Genomic DNA, 22,871 nt, shown 5'->3' with positions numbered 1-22,871 from the left:
CTCCTCTTGACTTACAGATTTTATTGGAATCTTTTTGTATCCTTTATAGTGAAGATAGAAGCAAAATATTTTATCATTTCACCTACCATTTCCTTCTTATCTACTATTAACTCCCCATTCTCACTCTATAGAGGACAGACACTCACTTTACTTAACTCTTTTCCTGTTTTAATACCTGGAGAATCTCTTGCAATCCTTTATATTTCTAGCCAGCTTCCTCTCAAACTCTAATTTTTCACCCAATTAAACTTTTAGTCATTCTCTGCTGTTGGTATATTCTGACCAATCACCTGACCTGCCACTCATTTTCCTTAAGTTTGATTTCTCCAACTTTAGTTAACTGGTGGAACCTCGCTTTAGAAATTTTAATTATAGCAGGAATATACTTATTCTGAGTATTCGGAAATATCCCCTTAAATGTCTGCCACTGCTTCTCTATTGATCTCTGCACTGGCCTGGTCTCAGTTCAATTCAGCTAGCTCTGCTTTCATACCCACATAGTGGCCATTATTTGTAGATATTGTGACAAAATTGTACTTGTATGAAAAATGGACAAATTTAGTGCAACAAGTTCCAATGTAGTTTGTTAATTGTTCCCCAACATATAACAAATAGGTTAAAGCTAAGACTGTTAATGGCAGGTACAAACATTCAGTGGAGCAAAGCATTCAGCTCAAAACAAAGACAACAGTTGACAGGAATTCCTTTGTGGGTTCTCCTGATTGTTTCCACCAAGGTTACAGTGGCCAAAGAACAACAAAGAACAAAGAAATGTACAGCACAGCAACAGGCCCTTCGGCCCTCCAAGCCCGTGCGGACCATGCTGCCCGACTAAACTACAATCTTCTACACTTCCTGGGTCCGTATCCCTCTATTCCCATCCTATTCATGTATTTGTCAAGATGCCCCTTAAATGTCACTATCGTCCCTGCTTCCACCACCTCCTCCGGTAGCGAGTTCCAGGCACCCACTACCCTCTGCGTAAAAAACTTGCCTCGTACATCTACTCTAAACCTTGCCCCTCTCACCTTAAACCTATGCCCCCTAGTAATTGACCCCTCTACCCTGGGGAAAAGCCTCTGACTATCCACTCTGTCTATGCCCCTCATAATTTTGTATACCTCTATCAGGTCGCCCCTCAACCTCCTTCGTTCCAGTGAGAACAAACAGAGTTTATTCAACCGCTCCTCATAGCTAATGCCCTCCATACCAGGCAACATTCTGGTAAATCTCTTCTGCACCCTCTCTAAAGCCTCCACATCCTTCTGGTAGTGTGGCGACCAGAATTGAACACTATACTCCAAGTGTGGCCTAACTAAGGTTCTAAGAGAACGCTGGCAGCATCTGTGGAGGGAGAAATAGATTTAACGTTTTGAGTCCGTATCACTCTTCATCAGAGCGAGGTACCCACACAAACTGGATTCCAGCAAAGATATAATGGCTGAGGAGAATTCCAAGGAGTGTGCTGGAATGTTGTGGCAGGTGATGCTATGCTGGTCACTAGTTGTCAAGAAAGGAGAATGCGGTTAGCAAATTGTATATCCGCTACATAGTTATCGTTATTTTAGTCATTTTATTTTAACATGAACATGATTGCTAATAAATAGGGCTTCTAAAGACATGGTTCCAGACAATTAAAATACCCAACAAGTATACTTGTGTGATTTAACATGAAACAATGAAATCCTCATAGTAATGAACAGCAGAGAGCAATTAAACACGTGGCTACAGGGATGGTGCAGGCGGGAGATTCAGATTTCTGGATAACTGGGGCTCTTTCTGGGGAAGGTGGGACCTCTACAGACAGGATGGTCTACATCTGAACCGGAGGGGCACAAATATCCTTGGGGGGGGGGGGGGGGGGGGGAGGAGGAGGAGGAGATTCGTTAGTGCTCTTTGGGGGGGGGTTTAAACTAATGCAGCAGGGGCATGGGAACCTGGATTGTAGTTTTAGGGTACGGGAGAATGGAGAATGAGAGTAGAGGGGTCAGGAGCACAGATTTGACTTCGCAGGAGGGGGCCAGTGTTCAAGTAGGTGGTTTGAAGTGTGTCTACTTCAATGCCAGGAGTATACGAAATAAGGTAGGGGAACTGGCAGCATGGGTTGGTACCTGGGACTTCGATGTTGTGGCCATTTCGGAGACATGGATAGAGCAGGGACAGGAATGGATGTTGCAGGTTCTGGGGTTTAGGTGTTTTAGTAAGCTCAGAGGAGGAGGCAAAAGAGGGGGAGGTGTGGCGCTGCTAGTCAAGAACAGTATTACGGTGGCGGAGAGGATGCTAGATGGGGACTCTTCTTCCGAGGTAGTATGGGGTTAGAAACAGGAAAGGAGAGGTCACCCTGTTGGCAGTTTTCTATAGGCCTCCAAATAGTTCTAGGGATGTAGAGGAAAGGATGGCGAAGATGATTCTGGATAAGAGCGAAAGTAACAGGGTAGTTATTATGGAAGACTTTAACTTTCCAAATATTGACTGGAAAAGATATAGTTAGAGTACATTAGATGGGTCGTTTTTTGTACAATGTGTGCAGGAGGGTTTCCTGACACAATATGTTGACAGACCAACAAGAGGCGAGGCCACTTTGGATTTGGGTAATGAACCAGGCCAGGTGTTAGATTTGGAGGTAGGAGAGAACTTTGGGGACAGTGACCACAATTCAGTGACGTTTACGTTAGTGATGGAAAGGGATAAGTATACACCGCAGGGCAAGAGTTATAGCTGGGGGAAGGGCAATTATGATGCCATTAGACATGACTTGGGGGGGGATAGGTTGGAGAAGTAGGCTGCAGAAGTGTTGGGCACACTGGATAAGTTGAGCTTGTTCAAGGAACAGCTACTGCGTGTTCTTGATAAGTACGTACCGGTCAGGCAGGGTGGAAGGCGTAGAGCGAGGAAACCGTGGTTTACCAAAGAAGTGGAATGGCTTGTTAAGAGGAAGAAGGAGGCCTATGTGAAGATGAGGTGTGAAGTTTCAGTTGGGGCGATTGATAGTTACAAGGTAGCGAGAAAGGATCTAAAGAGAGAGCTAAGAAGAGCAAGGAGGGGACATGAGAAGTATTTGGCAGGTAAGATCAAGGAAAACCCAAAAGCTTTCTATAGGTATGTCAGGAATAAATGAATGACTAGGGTAAGAGTAGGGCCAGTCAAGGGAAGTTGTGTGCGGAGTCTCAAGAGATAGGCGAGATACTAAATGAATATTTTTCGTCAGTATTCACTCAGGAAAAAGATAATGTTGTGGAGGAGAATGCTGAGACCCAGGCTATTAGAATAGATGGCATTGAGGTACGTAGGGAAGAGGTGTTGGCAATTCTGGACAGGCTGAAAATAGATAAGTCCCCGGGGCCTGATGGGATTTATCCTAGGATTCTCTGGGAAGCCAGGGAAGAGATTGCTGGGCCTTTGGCGTTGATTTTTATGTCATCATTGGCTACAGGAATAGTGCCAGAGGACTGGAGGATAGCAAATGTGGTCCCGTTTTTCAAGAAGGGGAGTAGAGACAACCCTGGCAACTATAGACCGGTGAGCCTCACGTCTGTTGTGGGTAGAGTCTTGGAGGGGATTATAAGAGACAAGATTTATAATCATCTAGATAGGAATAATATGATCAGGGATAGTCAGCATGGCTTTGTGAAGGGTAGGTCATGCCTCACAAACCTTATCAAGTTCTTTGAGAAGGTGACTGAACAGGTAGACGAGGGTAGAGCAGTTGATGTGGTGTATATGGATTTCAGTTAAGCGTTTGATAAGCTTCCCCACGGTAGGCTATTGCAGAAAATACGGAGGCTGGGGATTGAGGGTGATTTAGAGATATGGATCAGAAATTGGCTAGCTGAAAGAAGACAGAGGGTGGTGGTTGATGGGAAATGTTCAGAATGGAGTTCAGTTACAAGTGGCGTACCACAAGGATCTGTTCTGGGGCCGTTGCTGTTTGTCATTTTTATCAATGACCTAGAGGAGGGCGCAGAAGGGTGGGTGAGTAAATTTGCAGACAACACTAAAGTCGGTGGTGTTGTCGACAGTGCGGAAGGATGTAGCAGGTTACAGGGGGACATAGATAAGCTGCAGAGCTGGGCTGAGAGGTGGCAAATGGAGTTTAATGTAGAGAAGTGCGGGCAGCACGGTAGCATAGCGGTTAGCGCAATTGCTTCACAGCTCCAGGGTCCCAGGTTCGATTCCCGGCTGGGTCACTGTCTGTGCGGAGTCTGCACGTTCTCCCAGTGTGTGCGTGGGTTTCCTCCGGGTGCTCCGGTTTCCTCCCACAGTCCAAAGATGAGCAGGTTAGGTGGATTGGCCATGCTAAATTGTCCTTAGTGTCCAAAATTGCCCTTAGTGTTGGTTGAGTGGGGTTACTGGGTTATGGGGATATGGTGGTGTGGGCTTGGGTAGGGTGCTCTTTCCAAGAGCCTGTGCAGACTCGATGGGCTGAATGGCCTCCTTCTGCACTGTAAATTCTATGAAAATTCTATGAAAAAGTGTGAGGTGATTCACTTTGGAAGGAATAACAGGAATGCGGAATATTTGGCTAATGGTAAAATTCTTGGAAGTGTGGATGAGCAGAGGGATCTAGGTGTCCATGTACATAGATCCCTGAAAGTTGCCACCCAGGTTGATAGGGTTGTGAAGAAGGCCTATGGAGTGTGGGCCTTTGTTGGTAGAGGGATTGAGTTCCAGAGTCATGAGGTCATGTTGCAGCTGTACAAAACTCTGGTACGGCTGCATTTGGAGTATTGCGTACAGTTCTGGTCACCGCATTATAGGAAGGACGTGGAAGCTTTGGAGCGGGTGCAGAGGAGATTTACCAGGATGTTGCCGGGTCTCGAGGGAAAATCTTACGAGGAAAGGCTGATGGACTTGAGGTTGTTTTCATTAGAGAGAAGAAGGTTAAGAGGAGACTTAATAGAGGCATACAAAATGATCAGGGGGTTAGATAGGGTGGACAGTGAGAGCCTTCTCCCACGGATGGAAATGGCTAGCACGAGGGGACATAGCTTTAAACTGAGGGGTAATAGATATAGGACAGAGGTCAGAGGTAGGTTCTGTACGTAAAGAGTGGTGAGGCGTGGAATGCCCTACCTGCAACAGCAGTAAACTCGCCAACATTGAGGGCATTTAAAAGTTTATTGGATAAGCATATGGATGATAATGGCATAGTGTAGGTTAGATGGCTTTTGTTTCGGTGCAACATCGTGGGCTGAAGGGCCTGTACTGCGCTGTATCGTTCTATGTTCTATGTAACAGTGAAGAATATCTGATTCCACAGATTGGTATGTGCCAAGACTCATGATTCAATTTGTAGTGCTGCCCAATTAAATTCTTTATTGAAAGATGCACTTTTTTTCCGAACGCATTCTGCTAGAAGTAGGTGTACTTCCTGCTATAAGCTGTAATGCTGAATTCTTTCATTCTAGTTTAATCCTCATTTTACCAGATCAACATTACCTGCACAACAGTATTTTTTTTGGAACACAGATCTTTGACCTCATGCCCAGTCTAATCACATCTCAAAAAGGAATAAATGATTCAACATTACTGACTTTGTACACAATCCTCATTAGTAACTACTTAAAATGGCTACAAACACACATTGTAACACCTCACTATGCCTTACCCTCATTGTGCCACGATCAATTGTTTAAAAAAATGAAGAAATTCTAAGTTTAGAAAAATAGTTTACAAAAAGGTCTGAGGCTGTAATTTTGAGTGTTTTCCTTATATGGCAGAGACCTGATACAGTCATCTCTAAAGCAGAAATCAGATGTCCGTTTTCCTTTCCTGCCTTTTTAAAACATTTCCACATGATCACGTTCCTCCCAATAATTCCCCTACCCTTAGTCTCTATTCCAATAGAAAAAACAGAACTGTATGTTCACATCTGAACTCGAGGATGTACTCATGATTAAGCTTCTTGTACCGTCCTGCTCATTGGTGACTGTCAGCCGTTGACTTGGAGGGATCTTCAGGAATGACGGGGAATGGATTCCTTTTGTTAGTTTCCATGGCTTGATAAACCAAGAACAGGAAGAATGCCACGATGAGGAGCACCACAATTTGCATCCAAATGGAGACAGAGCGTTGATTCATACTCTTTTCTGGTTTGACCTGCGTCACTGGCTGAACTTTGGGGAAAGGTCTTCTTGGAAATGCATCCTTGAACATGAATTCAATCGGTCTCCCAGCGGCCCCTCTGATTGGTCTCCGGCAAGTGGCACTATGAAGAGTTAGGCAGAATGGAGCAGAAAAAAACATTAAGGCTATTTTAAGGTACTACAGATCTTAAAACTTTCAACTGCACTGTGGGTTTTTAAGAGCAACAGGTCCATTGAAAAAAACTCTATATATTTGCTTGACCCCAAAGGCCTAATCTTCCCAATGAGTAGCAACCCAACTCTGGAAGGCTCCAGTTCCAATCCTTTGTAAGCGCACCGAGAATTATGGAGATGAGCTTGATCCCTATTCAATGACACCTGCTGGGAATGTGTGTGTGTGTCCATGCTTGCATGCATATCTGTGTTTGTATGTGTAAATTTTGAATAAGAATAGAACTGGGTTCAGCTAGAACAGTTCCTAAAATAAATAGACTACCAAATTGATTCAGTCCTACAACCATAGTAAATCCTATGTAGAATGGTAATATCATGCTTCATCAATGCTGCCAGTATCTCGCCTTTGTTTTCCTTGGTAACCTGGAATAATAAGGTTCCATTTCTGGCTTTGAGTAAACTGTATCTGCTGTGTACGGGCCCTTCCTGTTGACTCCCTTATTTCCCATTTCTTTTACTTTGTGGTTATCATTTTGATACATGGATATTTAATGGACCTTTAAGTCGAGCAGAGGAAGTAAGGAACACAAAAAGTTCCAAAATAGTACTGTGCTATGAAGATTTAGATTTTGAACAGAAGAACTCAGACTTTCTGGCATCCGTGTGATTGGAGGGATTTGGTTCGATTGACACCCAATGGATTGGCCAAAGACCATAATCTGCCCGGTGACAAAGAGTGGTGGGTCCTGCCAGGTGTTGTGTTTTCAGCAGATGTAGGAAACAGAACATGCCTGTACACGGAGAGAAGTTCTTTCTTTTTCTTTCTCCAAAAATGCTTCCTGCTTCAGTATCTTTTTAAAAATTCATTTACGGGATGCGGGTATCGTGGTTATATCTATCTGCATCTAGATAGTCTCCATCTAGTCTGCATTTGATGTCCATCTCTAGTTGCTCTTCAGAAGGTAGTGGTGAGTTGCCTTCTGCAGAGAAATCTTGAGATCCTGATGAATCTAGTCAAAACCATTACAGACTGAAAGCAAAGGCCTCATCCAACAGTCTAGACTGAAGAAAGGTGTACTGGAAGATGTTCATCTGAAAGAAACTTTTATCCTTTTTACTTTTCGTATTATTTTCCTTTACACTCTTTTTTCCCCTCTGTGTATGTCTGTCTTGTGTGTGTGTAGTATATATATATATATATATATATATATATATATTTATATATATAATATATATAAATATATATATATATATATATATATATATAAATAAAAGGGTGGGCCGAGTTAAGGGGGCCCACCTTAAGGGGTGTTAGGAATGAGATAACAGTGAACTAGTTGTATTTGCTGCCTCTTTAATTCTAGTTGTCATTAATAAAAATCAATTGTGTTTAAATATACAAACTTGTGACCATAGTTATTGGTAGCCAAAGTATTTTTTTATAAAGTTAATTGCAACTCAGGGTCAAGTGGGGCTGCAAGTGACTGTGCACTAGCCCAGGGGTGGTAACAGCTGTATGAGAAAACATTATTCAAAGCATTACATTAAATTGTGGACCTTAATTTCAAAGGGTCACTCAAGAGTCATAGAATTTACAGTGCAGGAGGCCATTCGGCCCATCTAGTCTGCACCAGCCCTTGGAAAGAGCACCTTACCTAAGCCCACACCCACCACCCTATCCCTGTAACTCAACCTAACCTTTTTTGACATGAAGGTCAACTTAGCATGGCCAATTCACCTAACCTGCACATCTTTGGACTGTGGGAGGAAACCGGAGCAAGCAGACACAGGAAGAACATGTGAGAGTTTGGCTGATGATGGATAAATGAGAGTTTGGCTCAAGATGGATTGGAACTTTATGGGAAAACAAAATGTTAGATAAAGCTTTGTGTGCAGGAATGTCAAGACAGGCTTTTTGGGTAGCAAGCTGTAATCACTTGTTTTTGTACCAGACAAATTGCATAACGGCCTTGGGAATGGTTGCGCTGGCTTTAAAGATAATTATAATTGAGGGGGCTGCCCTCAGCAATGAACCAAAAATGTATAAGAACTGCTGTTAGATGTATTGACTTTGGCTTACTGTTGTAACTCTCAGAGATACAATGGTTTTAGCACCAGCCGAGAAATAAACATATGTTAAAAGTAACTTGGTGTTCGATTGATCATTTCATCCGGACTGAAGGGAAACGAAAATTCACACATGCAGACTCCGCACAGACAGTGACCCTAGCCAGGAATTGAACCTGGAGCTGTGAAACAACTGTGCTACCATGCCACCCAAAATTTGTTTTACTATCTGCCATGGTGGGCTTTGAACCTGGGTCCCCAGAGGATTTACCCGAGCCTCTGGATCATTAGTCCAGTGACAATATCACTACCCCACCGCCTCCCCATAAAAATACATATTAATTTCAAATTTCACTATCTGCCATGGCGGGATTTGAACCCAGGTCACCTGATCTTGCTCTGGGTCTCTGGATTACTAGTCCAGTGACAATGCCACTGCCTCCCCCATTCCACTGATGGGCCGGCAGGGGTCAGAGGGCACCTAGGGGGTGACCTGGGGGGACACCCATACGACCTGTGGGCCTAAATTCACAATGGACAGTCAGCGACGTGCCCAGCTGCATGGCTGCCTTGCAGACTGCGGCAATAGTGTTCCCTGATTGTCCACCCCGACCCCACAGCCCACCCACCCCCGCGGCTGGCAGCACGACTGTCAGCAAAACCAAAACCGGGTCAGGCACATTAATGACATGCCAACGGTGTTTACTGTGCATGTGGAGTGGAACACATCGACACCGCTGTCGAGGCACCGGAGAATTGAGATTTAATGTGAAACTGGCGACTGCCACGATTCCAGCGTCAAAACTGATTCTCCTCCTGTAGCCATCTGGGATGGCTACTTCCAACTAGGCACAGAGCAACTCGCAAAGACTGATGGATAAAATGGACGAGCCAAGTATCAGGCAGGCTCAGAGCCTGAAATGCATATTTGTCAGCAAAGTCCAAACAGTATCGAAACTCCATCCCATTAGCATGCTAATCAGGCCGATTAGCAGGTGATAGCCCATCTTCCCCAAAACAAAGGACTGGTAACTCCAGCAACTGGGACAGTCCCAGACATTTCGGCGCCACTCCCTGTCCAAGGGAAACGCAAACAACGGGGTCAATGACCGTTTGGGACACGTCCAGCCATCCAGATCCCCGCCACTTATTGGCTAAGGAATCGAACAGAGTGAACAGGGATCACCCAATTAGTAAGGTCCATATCGAAGGACCGCTCAAAAGAGCATGAAAACCCCCCACATATAAAGGAAGAGTTTGCCATATGTTCGCTCTCTTTCAGCCTTGGTACCCCGGTCACGGCCATTGCCAACTGGAGCAACACCAGAAGCAAGTTTGAGTTCAACGCCCACTACCAGACGGATGAGCCCAGCTGAGCAGCTGTTACCACTTCGAACCCAAGAGATCCAGAATTGAACAGCGGCCACTGTTTCCTGACCTAAGCCGGGTGCCCGAAGTCAAGTACAGGTTGTCTTAGTAATAGGTGTAGTTGACTAGTAGTGTTTATGTTGCATGACTGATTATGTGTAAATAAAGTACCCTTGACCTTGAACTAACTAACTGGTGTTTGGCTCTTTGATCGATAGCCGGTTGAAACTTGTGGTGGTATCATTCGATACCTGGCGACTCTAAGCATTCGGACATAGACAATATAGAAAGAAGGCAAATTCACTGATTGCCCTGATTGGAACAGAGCCACAGAAAAGGCCAAGTAGTAGAGAAAACGCACAACAGTTATTGGCGACATCTGACGGGACTCGACCCAGAAGTGACCGTGTCACTCCGAGAGAACCCACCACAGCATTTGAATTAGAATCTAAATTGGCAAAGTAAAAGAAACCACAAGCGAAGTCAGTATCGATCAAACCTCCAGAATTCGGAAGTGTGTAATTTGCATGCGTACTAACAAAGGGATAGAAGGTAAACTCGATAAATTTTGTTGCGGGAAACTTTCGGGAGTTGCGTAAATGGGAAAATAGCTTAAGCCGCACCAGTGTTTGTACCACCGCTTTATTCGTCCTTGTTCCAAATTTCAGATAAGAGACAGAAGAGTATTTGTAGGCAGCACGGTAGCCTTGTGGATAGCACAATTGCTTCACAGCTCCAGGGTCCCAGGTTCGATTCCCAGCTTGGGTCACTGTCTGTGCGGAGTCTGCACATCCTCCCCGTGTGTGCGTGGGTTTCCTCCGGGTGCTCCGGTTTCCTCCCACAGTCCAAAGATGAGCAGGTTAGGTGGATTGGCCATGCTAAATTGTCCTTAGTGTCCAAAATTGCCCTTAGTGTTGGGTGGGGTTACTGGGTTATGGGGATAGGGTAGAGGTGTGGACCTCGGATGGGGTGCTCTTTCCAGGGGCCGGTGAAGACTCGATGGGCCGAATGGCCTCCTTCTGCACTGTAAATTCTATGATCTATGAAGGTAATGGAACACCTTATGCATCCACAAGAGCCCGAGGTCGCAGCGACCAATAGATCAGAACAGTGTCCCGTACGGGAAGAAGAGATCAGGAAGTGCATAAAGGGGAAAGGATGGCCTCTATGGTCTGAGTTTTGCGCGAATGAAAGATCATAGCATTTACAGTGCAGAAGGAGGCCATTCGGCCCATCGAGTCTGCACCGGCTCTTGGGAAGAGCACCCTACCCAAGGTCAACACCTCCACCCTATCCCCCTAACCCAGTAACCCCACCCAACCCAACACTAAGGGCAATTTTGGACACTAAGGGCAATTTATCATGGCCAATCCACCTAACCCGCACATCTTTGGACTGTGGGAGGAAACCGGAGCACCCGGAGGAAACCCACGCACACACGAGGAGGATGTGCAGACTCCGCACAGACAGTGACCCCAGCCGGAATCGAACCTGGGACCCTGGAGCTGTGAAGCAATTGTGCTATCCACAATGCTACCGTGCTGCCCTGAAGAGACAGGTCCTGACAGCATAGGACAGACTTGGTGGGACAGCCTCTAAAAAGAGTTTGCCTAAGATTCGTAAGCCGATGGCAATCGTGTCCTGTCTGGCACAATTGCGAGGCACAGAGGAGGTCGTGAAGAGCAAGCAGCTAGAGGAGGAGAAGGAGAAAAGTAGAGAGGGAGATTTAAGTGAATGCAAGAGATTAAATGTACAGCTCCGGGAGCAGTTAGCAGCGAAGGACAAGGAAATGGATGATGTCAAGAGGGCACATCAATCCTGTCTCACCCACCTTAGCAGCTTCCAAATCCAATATGATAAGGCCTACCAGGTCACACAGCGTGCTGTAGTGGTGAGAGAAGAGGCAGAGAATCAGGTACAGCAGCTAAAGAAACAATGTGAGGACCTAAAAGCAGCCCTCCGAGCACTCCACTGTCCCACCACGGAACAGAGACAGAGTTCACCAAATGCAGGCAGCAAGTTGCAAGGTTGCAATCCCTGCTATCAGTTCAAAATGGGTTTAGAGACACCTTTGGCCCACAGCTAGACCAGGAAGACGGCCCCGATTGGCAGGAACTCAGTGAAACGGCCCAACGGTACGTAAGCGAGACCGAGAATCAAAATAGAGCCCCACAGGCCCCGAAGAGAAAAGCACCCGCATCACCGACTACACAAGCAGCACCCAACCCAATGAACCCCATTACCACACAGTGCAGCGTTACCACGGAAGACCAACCCGATTTTGTGTACACCACCCCATTATCTATCACCCAGTTACGAGACGCCCGCGAGAAGATAGATACTTTCCACCCCACATCGGACCCACGTCACTTTTTCGAGTTAGTAAAACAACAAACCCTGATGTATGGTTTAGACGAGCCGGAGCAGGTTAAGCTCATAGTTATGTGCTTAGACCCCTCAGTTAGTTCAGCCCTTTCCAACCCACAAAATGTAGGAGGAGTTGGCCTCCAAGAAATGAAAACGGTCATTTTAGACGCCATAGGGTATAACAGAGGAGATCCGGTAGACGGACTCAACCAGTGCAGGCAGAAAAAGGGAGAGCATCCAACAGTGTTTGCTGGACGCCTTTGGATCCATTTTACTGCGGTATTCGGTGAGTTAGCCCACGCCCATTTTATCAGCAGACAATATGGCCAAATGAACCCGTACGTTAGTGTCCCATGCCACAGAGGCAGGACAGAAGGCATGCGCCAGTAATGACCCTTCAGACCCAGCACACAATGAAACGATTGTCCAGAGCTTGGGAACAGTCGATACAGAAAAAGACAGAACATGAGAGAGTAGACGCCATCATGAACCCTGTAAGGGCACATCAAGACCCCGCATGGGTAAATGAAGGCAGAGGTACAGCGCAGCACCCCAAGACACAGGAATGCTATACTTGCGGACTCGAAGGACATTATGCTCGAGAATGCAATGCCCCCCCGAAGCAGCAAAGGAATCAGCACCCAAACACCCCCCCCACCCCCTCCCAGAAACAATACCCGACCTGTTCACAGCGTCAGCACCCAACCAGATAATTCGGCCACGAGTGGCACTGATTGACTGTGTTCGGACTCCCGAACTTGGGTTTGCGATAGCCTTGGGGATAAGTCCGGAAGACCGGTAGTCGCAGTCCGGGGACACCCCGCAGAGTTCCTTTGGGACACAGGAGGTTCCCGAACCACGTTAAACTCCTCCAACATGTTCCAGGAAGAGATTTGGCCCACTACGGATACCATTATCCTTAGTGGCTTTACAGGTCACCTCCAGCAGGGACACATCACAGCCCCTGTGGACGTACAGCTCGGTAATATTAGGACAAAACATGCGGTTGTTTTAGTAGACTTGCCCCAGGCAGCAGAACACATTCTAGATATCGATTTCATGAGTACTCAACCTCTCATTCGACCCAGTTAACCGATGCATCTGGAAAATGGCAAGAGCAGTACGAGCCCCCGCCACGCTCACAGTCGGAGATTATGCCCACAGAATCAACTCAGTAGGAGAGTACTGGTTTGATCCACAAACCATTACAACAGTCAAAGCAGTTAGGGAGATCTTGAAAAGACATAAAACAGCATTTGCCCAGCACAAGCACGACTGCGGTAAAGTCCCAGGTGTTGTAAACATTACAGGTCCTGATCCCAAGCCCCAGAAACAGTACGGCTTCCCCCAGCAAGCCGAGGGAGAGATAGCCAAGGTAATTCAAAGCTTATGTATGGTTCACCCATATGCGTGATTCACCCGCTGCATCGACAAATAAGGCCCCGATTTGGCCAGTAAGAAAACCCGATGGATCATGGCGACTGACCATCGACTACAGAGAATTGAACAAAGTGACTCCTCTAACAGCCCCCACCGTTGCCACAAGTCCCGAGACCATGCTGAGGCAGGGACTCCAATCGAAATATTTTTTGGTATTAGACATCAGTAATGGCTTTTGGTCCATTCCACTATACAAAGCACGCCAGTATAAATTTGCGTTTACCTTCCAGGGACGTGCCTTCCACAAATCCCCCTCCATTTTCCACAGATAATTGGCAAATGGATTATCTAAATTTTCCTGCCCTGAATGCCTTGTTCAGTATGTGGAAGACTTGCTCCTACAGACTGACACGAAGGAAGAGCACATCTCGCTTCTTTCTGAATTATTGGAACACCTTACAACGACTGGATGCAAAATTAACCCCAAGAAAGCCCAAATTCTTCAGGAAAAGGTCACTTATTTAGGTACAGTCATCACACATGGGAAGCGTGAAATAGAACTCAAATGGATTGATTCCATCGTAAATTTGCCCTTGCCCCAAAAAGTTACAGCCCTCCGGTCATTTTTCGGACTGGTTGGTTCTTGTCGGAACCATATCAACGGATTCGCCAAAAAGGCACCCCACTCTCACGATTTACTAAAGAAACAGGAACATGGAAATGGCTTCCACAGCACACGGATGCCGTAGGTGCATTGAAACGCACCCTGAGCACAGCCCCCGCTCTGCAAGCCCCCGATACCCACGCGATAGAGGTAGCGACCACAGATCACACCCTTTCGGCCGTACTCCTGCAGGAAAGGCACGATCACCTGGGACCCATAGCCTATGCCTCACGAGTCTTAGATCCGGTCGAACAAGGATTTTCAGCCTGCGAGAGGCACGAATTCGGAATTTTCTGGGCGGTACAGTACTTCTCGTACATAACCGGACTCAACTCAGTAACCATTTTGATCGAGCACACCCCGACACAGCTTTTATTGGACGCAAGACTAAAAGACGGCACAGAAAGCCAAATACGAGCAGCGCGAGGTGGACACTACTCCTACAGGGACTCGACATCACAGTTCTCCCAGTGAGCCAGAGAAGACACAGCCAGAGTGGGACAGCAAAGAGTGAGTTTGGGAATTTGAATCTAGGTGGGAATTGAATCCAATCAAATCGGTAATGCAGTTCCTTTTAAATTTCAGTTTAAAATAATTTAAATTAATCTAGAATTGTGCAGTGTAGGTTAACAAGGGCTGCCCCACCCACTCACATAACTGGTTGGCAGTCAACTGTCAGTCACCTTAATCTACTTTGCTCTAAAAGCAGGTGGGGGAGGGGAGTCAACTCAGGCCAATTTAAAAAGAGCAACTTGTAACTCACTCGCAGTGAGTTCTCCCAGTGAGCCAGAGAAGACAGCCAGAGTGAGACAGCAAAGAGTGAGTTTGGGAATTTAAATCAAGGTGGGAATTCAAAGCTTTGGGGGGGGGGGGGGGGGGGGGGGGAATGCTTTTTATCCCTGGTACGTGACTGGTAAGTAGTTTTTCTTTTCATTGCCTAATGTATTTATTTTTTCCTTCGTTATTTGGAATTGTAGTTGTCTAAGTTAACCTAAGGTTTTTAAGACATAGCAGGAGATCTCAGACCTGTGTCATGCTCCTTGTGTGCGATGTGGGAGCTCAGGGACACATCCACTGTCCCTGGCTCCTTCGCGTGAAAAAGTGTGTCCAGTTGCAGCTCCTGTTAGACCGCTTGACGGTTCTGGAGCTGCGGATGGACTCACTTTGGAGCATCCGTGATGCTGAGGACGTCGTGGACAGCACGTTTAGCGAGCTGGTCACACCGCAGGTGAAAGGTACTGAGGGAGATAGAAAATGGGTGACCAAAAGACAGAGCAAGAGTAGGAAGGCAGTGCAGGTGTCCCCTGCGGTCATCTCCCTGCAAAACAGATATACCGCTTGGATACTGTTGCGGGAGATGGCTCACCAGGGGAAGGCAGCAGCAGCCAGGTTCATGGCGCCGTGGCTAGCTCTGCTGCGCAGCTGGGCAGGAAGAAGAATGGCAGGGCTATAGTGATAGGGGACTCAATCGTAAGGGGAATAGACAGGCGTTTCGGTGGACGCAATCGAGACCCCAGGATGGTATGTTGCCTCCCTAGTGCAAGGGTCCAGGATGTCTCGGAGCGGCTGCAGGACATTTGGGGGGGGGGGGGGTGAACAGCCAGCTGTCGTGGTGCACATAGGCACCAACGACATGGGTAAAAAAACGGGACGATGTCTACAAGCTGAATTCAGGGAGTTAGGAGTTAAACTAAAAAGTAGGACCTCAAAGGTAGTAATCTCAGGATTGCTACCAGTGCCACAAGATAGTCAGAGTAGGAATGTCAGGATAGATAGGATGAATGCTTGGCTCGAGAGATGGTGAAAGAGGGAGGGATTCAAATTCCTGGGGCATTGGAACCGGTTCTGGGGGAGGTGGGACCAGTGCAAACCGGACGCTCTACAACTGGGTAGGACTGGAACAGATGTCCTGGGGGGGGGGTTTGCTAGAACTGTTGGGGAGGGTTTAAACTAATGTGGCAGGGGGATGGGAACCGATGCAGGAAGTTGGAAGGTAGTAAAACAGGGACAGAAACAAAAGGCAATAAGGGGGAAAGTGTAAGGCAGAGAAGCCATAGTCAAAAATCAAAAAGGGCGACAGTACAAGGTACAGTGGCTGAGGGGAGCTCAGTGAATAGGACCAGTAATACAAAAAGGAATAGAACGGGAAGTGAAAACATTAATGGCAAGCGACGCGGCAGGTTGTTACATGAAGATATGGGTTCAACGACAAGGAAAATTAGGAGAAAAGTTAAGAGGAAATATAACTTAGGAGAGGTTACTGATCGAGGTGTTAAGGTTCAAAACAGAGGTAAAAAAAGCCAACATAAGTGTACTTTACCTGAATACTCGTAGTATTCAGAATAAGGTAAATGAGTTGATGGCGCAAATCATCGTGAATGACTATGATTTAGTGGCCATTACTGAAACATGGTTAAAGGATGGTCACGACTGGGAGTTAAATATCCAAGGGTTCAAACTATTCGGAAGGACAGAGTGGATAGTAAGGGAGGTGGTGTAGTTCTGTTATTTAAGGATGACATCCGGGCAATAGTAAGGGATGACATCGGTGCTATAGAGGACAAGGTTGAATCCACTTGGGATGAAATCAGGAATAGTAAGGCAAAAAAGTCACTGATAGGAGTAGTCTATAGGCCACCAAATAGCAACATTATGGTGGGGCAGGCAATAAACAAAGAAATAACGGATGCATGTAGAAATGGTACAGCAGTTATCATGGGGGATTTTAATCTACATGTTGATTGGTTTAACCAGGTAGGTCAAGGCAGCCTTGAGGAGTTTATAGAATGTATCTGCGATGGTTTCCTAGAACAGTATGTAATGGAACCTACGAGGGAACAAGCAGTCCTAGATCTGGTCCTGTGTAATGAGACAGGATTGATTCATGATCTCATAGTTAGGGACCCTCTCGGAAGGAGCGATCACAATATGGTGGAATTTAAAATACAGATGGAGGATGAGAAGGTAAAATCAAACACTAGTGTTTTGTGCTTAAACAAAGCAGATTACAATGAGATGAGAGAAGAACTAGCTAAGGTAGACTGGGTGCAAAGACTTTGTGGAACAGTGGAGAACCTTCCAAGCGATTTTTCACAGTGCTCAGCAAAGGTTTATACCAACAAAAAGGAAGGACGGTAGAGATAGGGAAAATCGACCGTGGATATCTAAGGAAATAAGGGAGAGTATCAAATTGAAGGAAAAAGCATACAAAGTGGCATAGATTAGTGGGGGACTAGAGGACTGGGAACTCTTTAGGGGGCAACAGAAAGCGACTAAAAAAACCTATAAAGAAGAGTAAGATAGATTATGAGTAAACGTGCTCAGAATATAAAAAGATAGTATTGGTTTCTACAAATATATAAAACAAAAACAAAAAAGGAGTGGCTAAAGTAAATATTGGTCCTTTAGAGGATGAAAAGGGAGATTTAATAATGGGAGATGAGGAAATGGCTGAGGAACTGAACAGGGCTTTTGGGTCGGTCTTCACAGTGGAAGACACAAATAACATGCCAGTGACTGATAGAAATGCGGCTATGACAGGCGAGGACCTTGAGAGGATGTTATCACTAAGAGGTAGTGCTGGGCCAGCTAATGGTGCTAAAGGTAGACAAGTCTCCTGGCCCTGATGGAATGCATCCCAGAGTACTAAAAGAGATGGCTAGGGAATTTAGGGCACTAGTGTTAATTTACCAAAATTCACTAGACTCTGGGGTGGTCCCGGCGGATTGGAAATTAGCAAACGTGACACCACTGTTTAAAAAAGGAGGTAGGCAGAAAGCGGGTAATTATAGGCCAGTGAGCTTAACTTCGGTAGTAGGGAGGAAGCTGGAATTTATCATCAAGGAAGAAATAGCGAGGCATCTGGATGGAAATTGTCCCATTGGGCAGACGCAGCATGGGTTCATAAAGGGCAGGTCGTGCCTAACTAATTTAGTGGAATTTTGTGAGGACATTACCAGTGTGGTAGATAACAGGGAGCCAATGGATGTGGTATATCTGGATTTCCAGAAAGCCTCTGACAAGGTGCTACACAAAAGGTTGCTGCATATGATAAAGATGCATGGCATTAAGGGGAAAGTAGTAGCATGGATAGAGGATTGGTTAATTAATAGAAAGAAAAGAGTGGGGATTAATGGGTGTTTCTCTGGTTGGCAATCAGTAGCTATTGGTGTCCCTCAGGGATCAGTGTTGTGCCCACAATTGTTCACATTTACATAGACGATTTGGAGTTGGGGACCAAGTGCAATGTGTCAAAGTTTGCAGACGACACTAAGATGAGTGGTAAAGCAAAAAGTGCAGAGGATACTGGAAGTCTGCAGAGGGATTTGGATAGGCTAAGTGAATGGGCTAGGGTCTGGCAGATGGAATACAATGTTGACAAATGTGAGGTTATCCATTTTGGTAGGAATTACAGCAAAAGGGATTATTTAAATGATAAAATATTAAAACATGCTGCTGTGCAGAGAGACCTGGGTGTGCTAGTGCATGAGTCGCAAAAAGTTGGTTTACAGGTGCAACAGGTGATTAAGGCGGCGAATGGAATTTTGTCCTTCATTGCTAGAGGAATGGAGTTTAAGACTAGGGAGGTTATGCTGCAATTGTATAAGGTGTTAGTGAGGCCACACCTGGAGTATTGTGTTCAGTTTTGGTCTCCTTACTTGAGAAAGGACGTACTGGCATTGGAGGGTGTGCAGAGGAGATTCACTAGGTTAATCCCAGAGCTGAAGGGGTTGGATTATGAGGAGAGGTTGAGTAGACTGGGACTGTACTCGTTGGAATTTAGAAGGATGAGGGGGGGGGGGGGGATCTTATAGAAACATATAAAATTATGAAGGGAACAGATAGGAAAGATGCTGGCAGGTTGTTTCCACTGGCGGGTGAAAGCAGAACTAGGGGGCATAGCCTCAAAATAAGGGGAAGTAGATTTGGGACTGAGTTTAGGAGGAACTTCTTCACCCAAAGGGTTGTGAATCTATGGAATTCCTTGCCCAGTAAAGCACTAGAGGCTCCTTCATTAAATGTTTTTAAGATAAAGATAGATAGTTTTTTGAAGAATAACGGGATTAAGGGTTATGGTGTTCGGGCTGGAAAGTGGAGCTGAGTCCACAAAAGATCAGCCATGATCTCATTGAATGGCGGAGCAGGCTCGAGGGGCCAGATGGCCTACTCCTGCTCCTAGTTCTTATGTTCTTATCACTGTAAAACGGACCAAAACGCGCACGTTTCTGGCCAATAACTTGCATTATTCAGGGACCTCACGAGTGCGAGATCATAGCCCCAAAACACACCACTGGACCCTTTGTTCCAAAGTCGGTCCCAAGAAAGACAGGTATCGGACCCCAGCCCACAGACAAAGCCCTGAGAATGTATGTAGATGGATCCTCCACAGTCCTCGAGGGAAAAAGGATAACAGGCTGTGGCATTTATGTAGAGGACGTGCAGGGATGCGCTTTAGAAGAGATAACTTTAAAGTTGCCTGGACACTTAGGTTCGCAGGCAGCCGAGTTAGCGGCCATTGCTTACATGGTCCAGCACCCAGATTCATTCCTAACCCCTACAGACATATATTCGGACAGTTTGTACGTCTGCAACAGCCTTACGGAATTCCTACCCCTGTGGGAATCGAGAGGATTTATTTCCGTGGACGGAAAACCTCTACCCTCAGCCCCACTACTCAAACATATCCTTCAGACAGCTGAAGGCAGAGAATGCGGCATCAAAGTAAGAAGTCACCATCACTCCTCCCCACCTGGTAATGTGAAAGCTGACGCCCTAGCGAAGGCAGGCTCACGGCATGGCCACTTTTGGCAATCCCCCGAGAGTGCCCCAGTACACGAAGTTCAGGTCTCACAGACCAACATCCAAGACTTAACCCAGGCGCAAAAAGAAGACGAAGCATTGAAGGAGATTTAAAAAGGAACCTTCCCAGCCCCCTATGAAAAATTTAGAAATTCTTTTGACAGTCCATGGGGGAATTGTTCTCAAAGATGGAGTTTATGTAGTCCCCACCCAGGACAGAAACAAGATAATTTGCAAGTTCCATGACGGACATGGACATCAAGGGATTGAATCACCCTTGCCCACCTCCCACCCCTCTGCTGGTGGCCCGAGATGAAAACCAACGTTTCGCACTACGTCGAAAACTGTTTAATTTGTGCTCTAAACAACTCCGAGAGGTATGCGAGAAAAGCCAGTTCCGACACACCCGCCCTGTAAATGGCCCGTTGACAAACCTCCAATTGGATTATATCGGTCCCCCCCCCCCCCCTGCAGAAATGGTTACAAGTATGTGTTAGTGGTGATAGACACATTTACGAAATGGGTCGAAGCGTTCCCATTGAGAACAAACACAGCCAAGGCCACCGTAAGGTCTTAACAGAACAGATTTTTACAAGATGGGGACTCCCCCGTAGTATTGAATCGGACCATGGTTCCCACTTTACGGGAAGGGTCATGAAAAATGTAATGACGATATTTGGAATTAAACAAAAGTTCCACATTGCCTATCACCCGCAGTCCAACGGCATTGTGGAGCGCATGAAGCGGACGCTAAAGGCCACCCTTAGGAAAATGGTGCAGCAGCACAACACTACATGGAACAGTGCTCCCATTTTATTAGAAACAGTGTCGAGCTCTACAGGATACCCTCATGATTGGACGATCCATGAAGGGTACCGAATACTTATTTGGACTCGATTTGGCCAGCCCCGCAGTCACCGCCCTGACCCATGAGAAAGCAGTCCAACACTTGGTAGAGAATATTAAAGCAGCACAGCTCGCTGCAGCTGTTCGACTAGGCGCTAAACGAAAGCAGAGTAAGGCCTGCTTTGACAAAACAGTACACCCGACAGAGTATACAGTCGGACAGCAAGTAATGATCACCTTGTACAACCCTAGTTCGTTCCTCTCCCCTAAATTTGCAGGACCCTATTCAATTTCAGACAAAGTAAGCCCCTCGGTTTACAAGATCATGTTTCCAAACGGAAAATCAGGATGGTTCCATGTAAATCAGCTTAAGGTTTATGGAACGCAGTGCAGCCACTCGCACCACCTCTCATTGGCGATGGCAGACAGAGGACCCGCCCACTGACAACCCGAGTTCCCCCTCCCCCAGCAGCAGCACGTCCACAGACAAGACCTTGACCACGCCCCCAGAATCAAATTTCACCCTGACGCTTGATTCGGCTGCCAGTGACAGCACTACCGAAGCCCGAGAGACCCGACCAAAGATCCCTCGAAACAGGCCCCAGTCACTTCAGGCCCAAAGACCCTGACGACGATACTCTCAGCCCCTTTGAAACAATTTATCTGCCCAATCCGGAACCTGACCCACCACCCGACGATAGCGACACCTCCCTGACAACCTCCCTACGGACCATGAAGCACTGGCACCGTGACAATTCCTGTTGCTGGACGAGAAATTATGAAATGGACCCCACATCGGCACACGCCGCGTTAGCACGCAAACTCCATGAAAGAGTTGGCACCCAGGAGATGATGACAGCTACGAATCTGACTCCCACCATGGTAACCCCTTTGCAAATCTTTTTGAAATGGAATCTTGAGGTGTCCAGATGATGAGAGTCAGGAACCGATGGATATTTACGGTGTCCTGTACCAGATGGAGCCTGCCCGCTTTTTTTTCTTTAATTAATTTTTTTAAATGTTGAATGTTTCTTCTTTGTACAACTATTTGTGTCGATCTCACTGAATTTCTTAATACAGTTTATTCTTTCAGCCTCACACCAAAGTTCTTGATGCAGCCATAATTACTCGTCTGACGCCACATGGCAGTTAGTGAAACAGGTTTGTCTGGAATCCATATCGTTACAAATTCGTACAGCTCTTGAAAGGTCACTCAGGCAGTGGAGTAACGGCACTGATCCCCGCCCTACCTGGGGACCCCCTATACATGTGGTCAGTCAAGCTCGGGTAGTGGAGCAACGACACTGATCACCGCCCTACCCGGGGATCCCACCCATTCTTGCCCTGCTGCGGATCATATGCACCACCCCATTCGACTACTTGGTTTCGAAACTCTTTTTCTGGTTTTTTTCCCCCGAGTCCTGTGGATTAAAGAATGCTCTTTGCCACTACTTTTGCCCTTCTCGGCAACCCTTCGGTTGCTATCCCCCCCACATTCTATTTACATGTAAGAAACACTTTGTTGGAAAAACAAGTTTGCAGAGGACGGAGAAATTGTCCGCCCACTCAGCTCATCGACCACAGGCTGCGAGAGTGCTCGCGCTCTGACACAGAATAGTTTTTGGAATGTCTCGTCTCTGCAAATGGTTGTTTAAAAAAAAAGAAAATGAGGGAGTCAAATATGGTGACGATTATAATGGGAAAATTGACGTTAAGGAGACACAGACGGACATACGAAATGTTAAACAACACCATGATAACAGACACTATGCTCGTTCCCTTAGAGAGATACGAAGACACTGGACGGTAAAGGAAAACCGAAACAAGATGAAGACGACCCTGATGATCGGCATCATGATCGTTGCTGGAACAGTCCAGTTGCACGCGTTACCCACTTCTACCACCCTCACCACACAGGCCCCGAACACGACCACCCAACACAACACCCCCAGCCCGGACACTACACCGCACACACACCCAGCCACCCCCACATGGGGGTGCTATTTGTGATTTTAATCAATGACTTGGAGGAGGGGGCTGAAGGATAGGTCAGTAAATTTGCTGATGACACCAAGATTGGTGGTGTAGTGGATGAGGTGGAGGACTGTTGTTGGCTGCAA

The 22,871-nt window shown here is 46.4% G+C and overlaps 1 protein-coding gene across 1 annotated transcript in view; it reads right to left on the bottom strand.

Moving 5' to 3' along the window:
• Positions 1-1,553: 1,553 nt before the first annotated feature.
• The window catches only part of LOC140388181 (lamina-associated polypeptide 2, isoforms beta/gamma-like), a 61,165-nt gene continuing 39,847 nt past the window's right edge, over positions 1,554-22,871 (bottom strand). Inside the window, exon 5 of the mRNA XM_072471943.1 lies at positions 1,554-6,208. Within this exon, the coding sequence (XP_072328044.1) occupies positions 5,920-6,208 (289 nt within the window). The 3' untranslated portion in view covers positions 1,554-5,919. The remainder of the gene's footprint in view (positions 6,209-22,871) is intronic.

Source organism: Scyliorhinus torazame, chromosome 13 (genome assembly GCF_047496885.1).
Source record: "Scyliorhinus torazame isolate Kashiwa2021f chromosome 13, sScyTor2.1, whole genome shotgun sequence".
NCBI lineage: Eukaryota > Metazoa > Chordata > Chondrichthyes > Carcharhiniformes > Scyliorhinidae > Scyliorhinus > Scyliorhinus torazame.
Note: the sequence above shows the minus strand (reverse complement) of the source record. Positions and strands in the feature narration are given on the sequence as shown.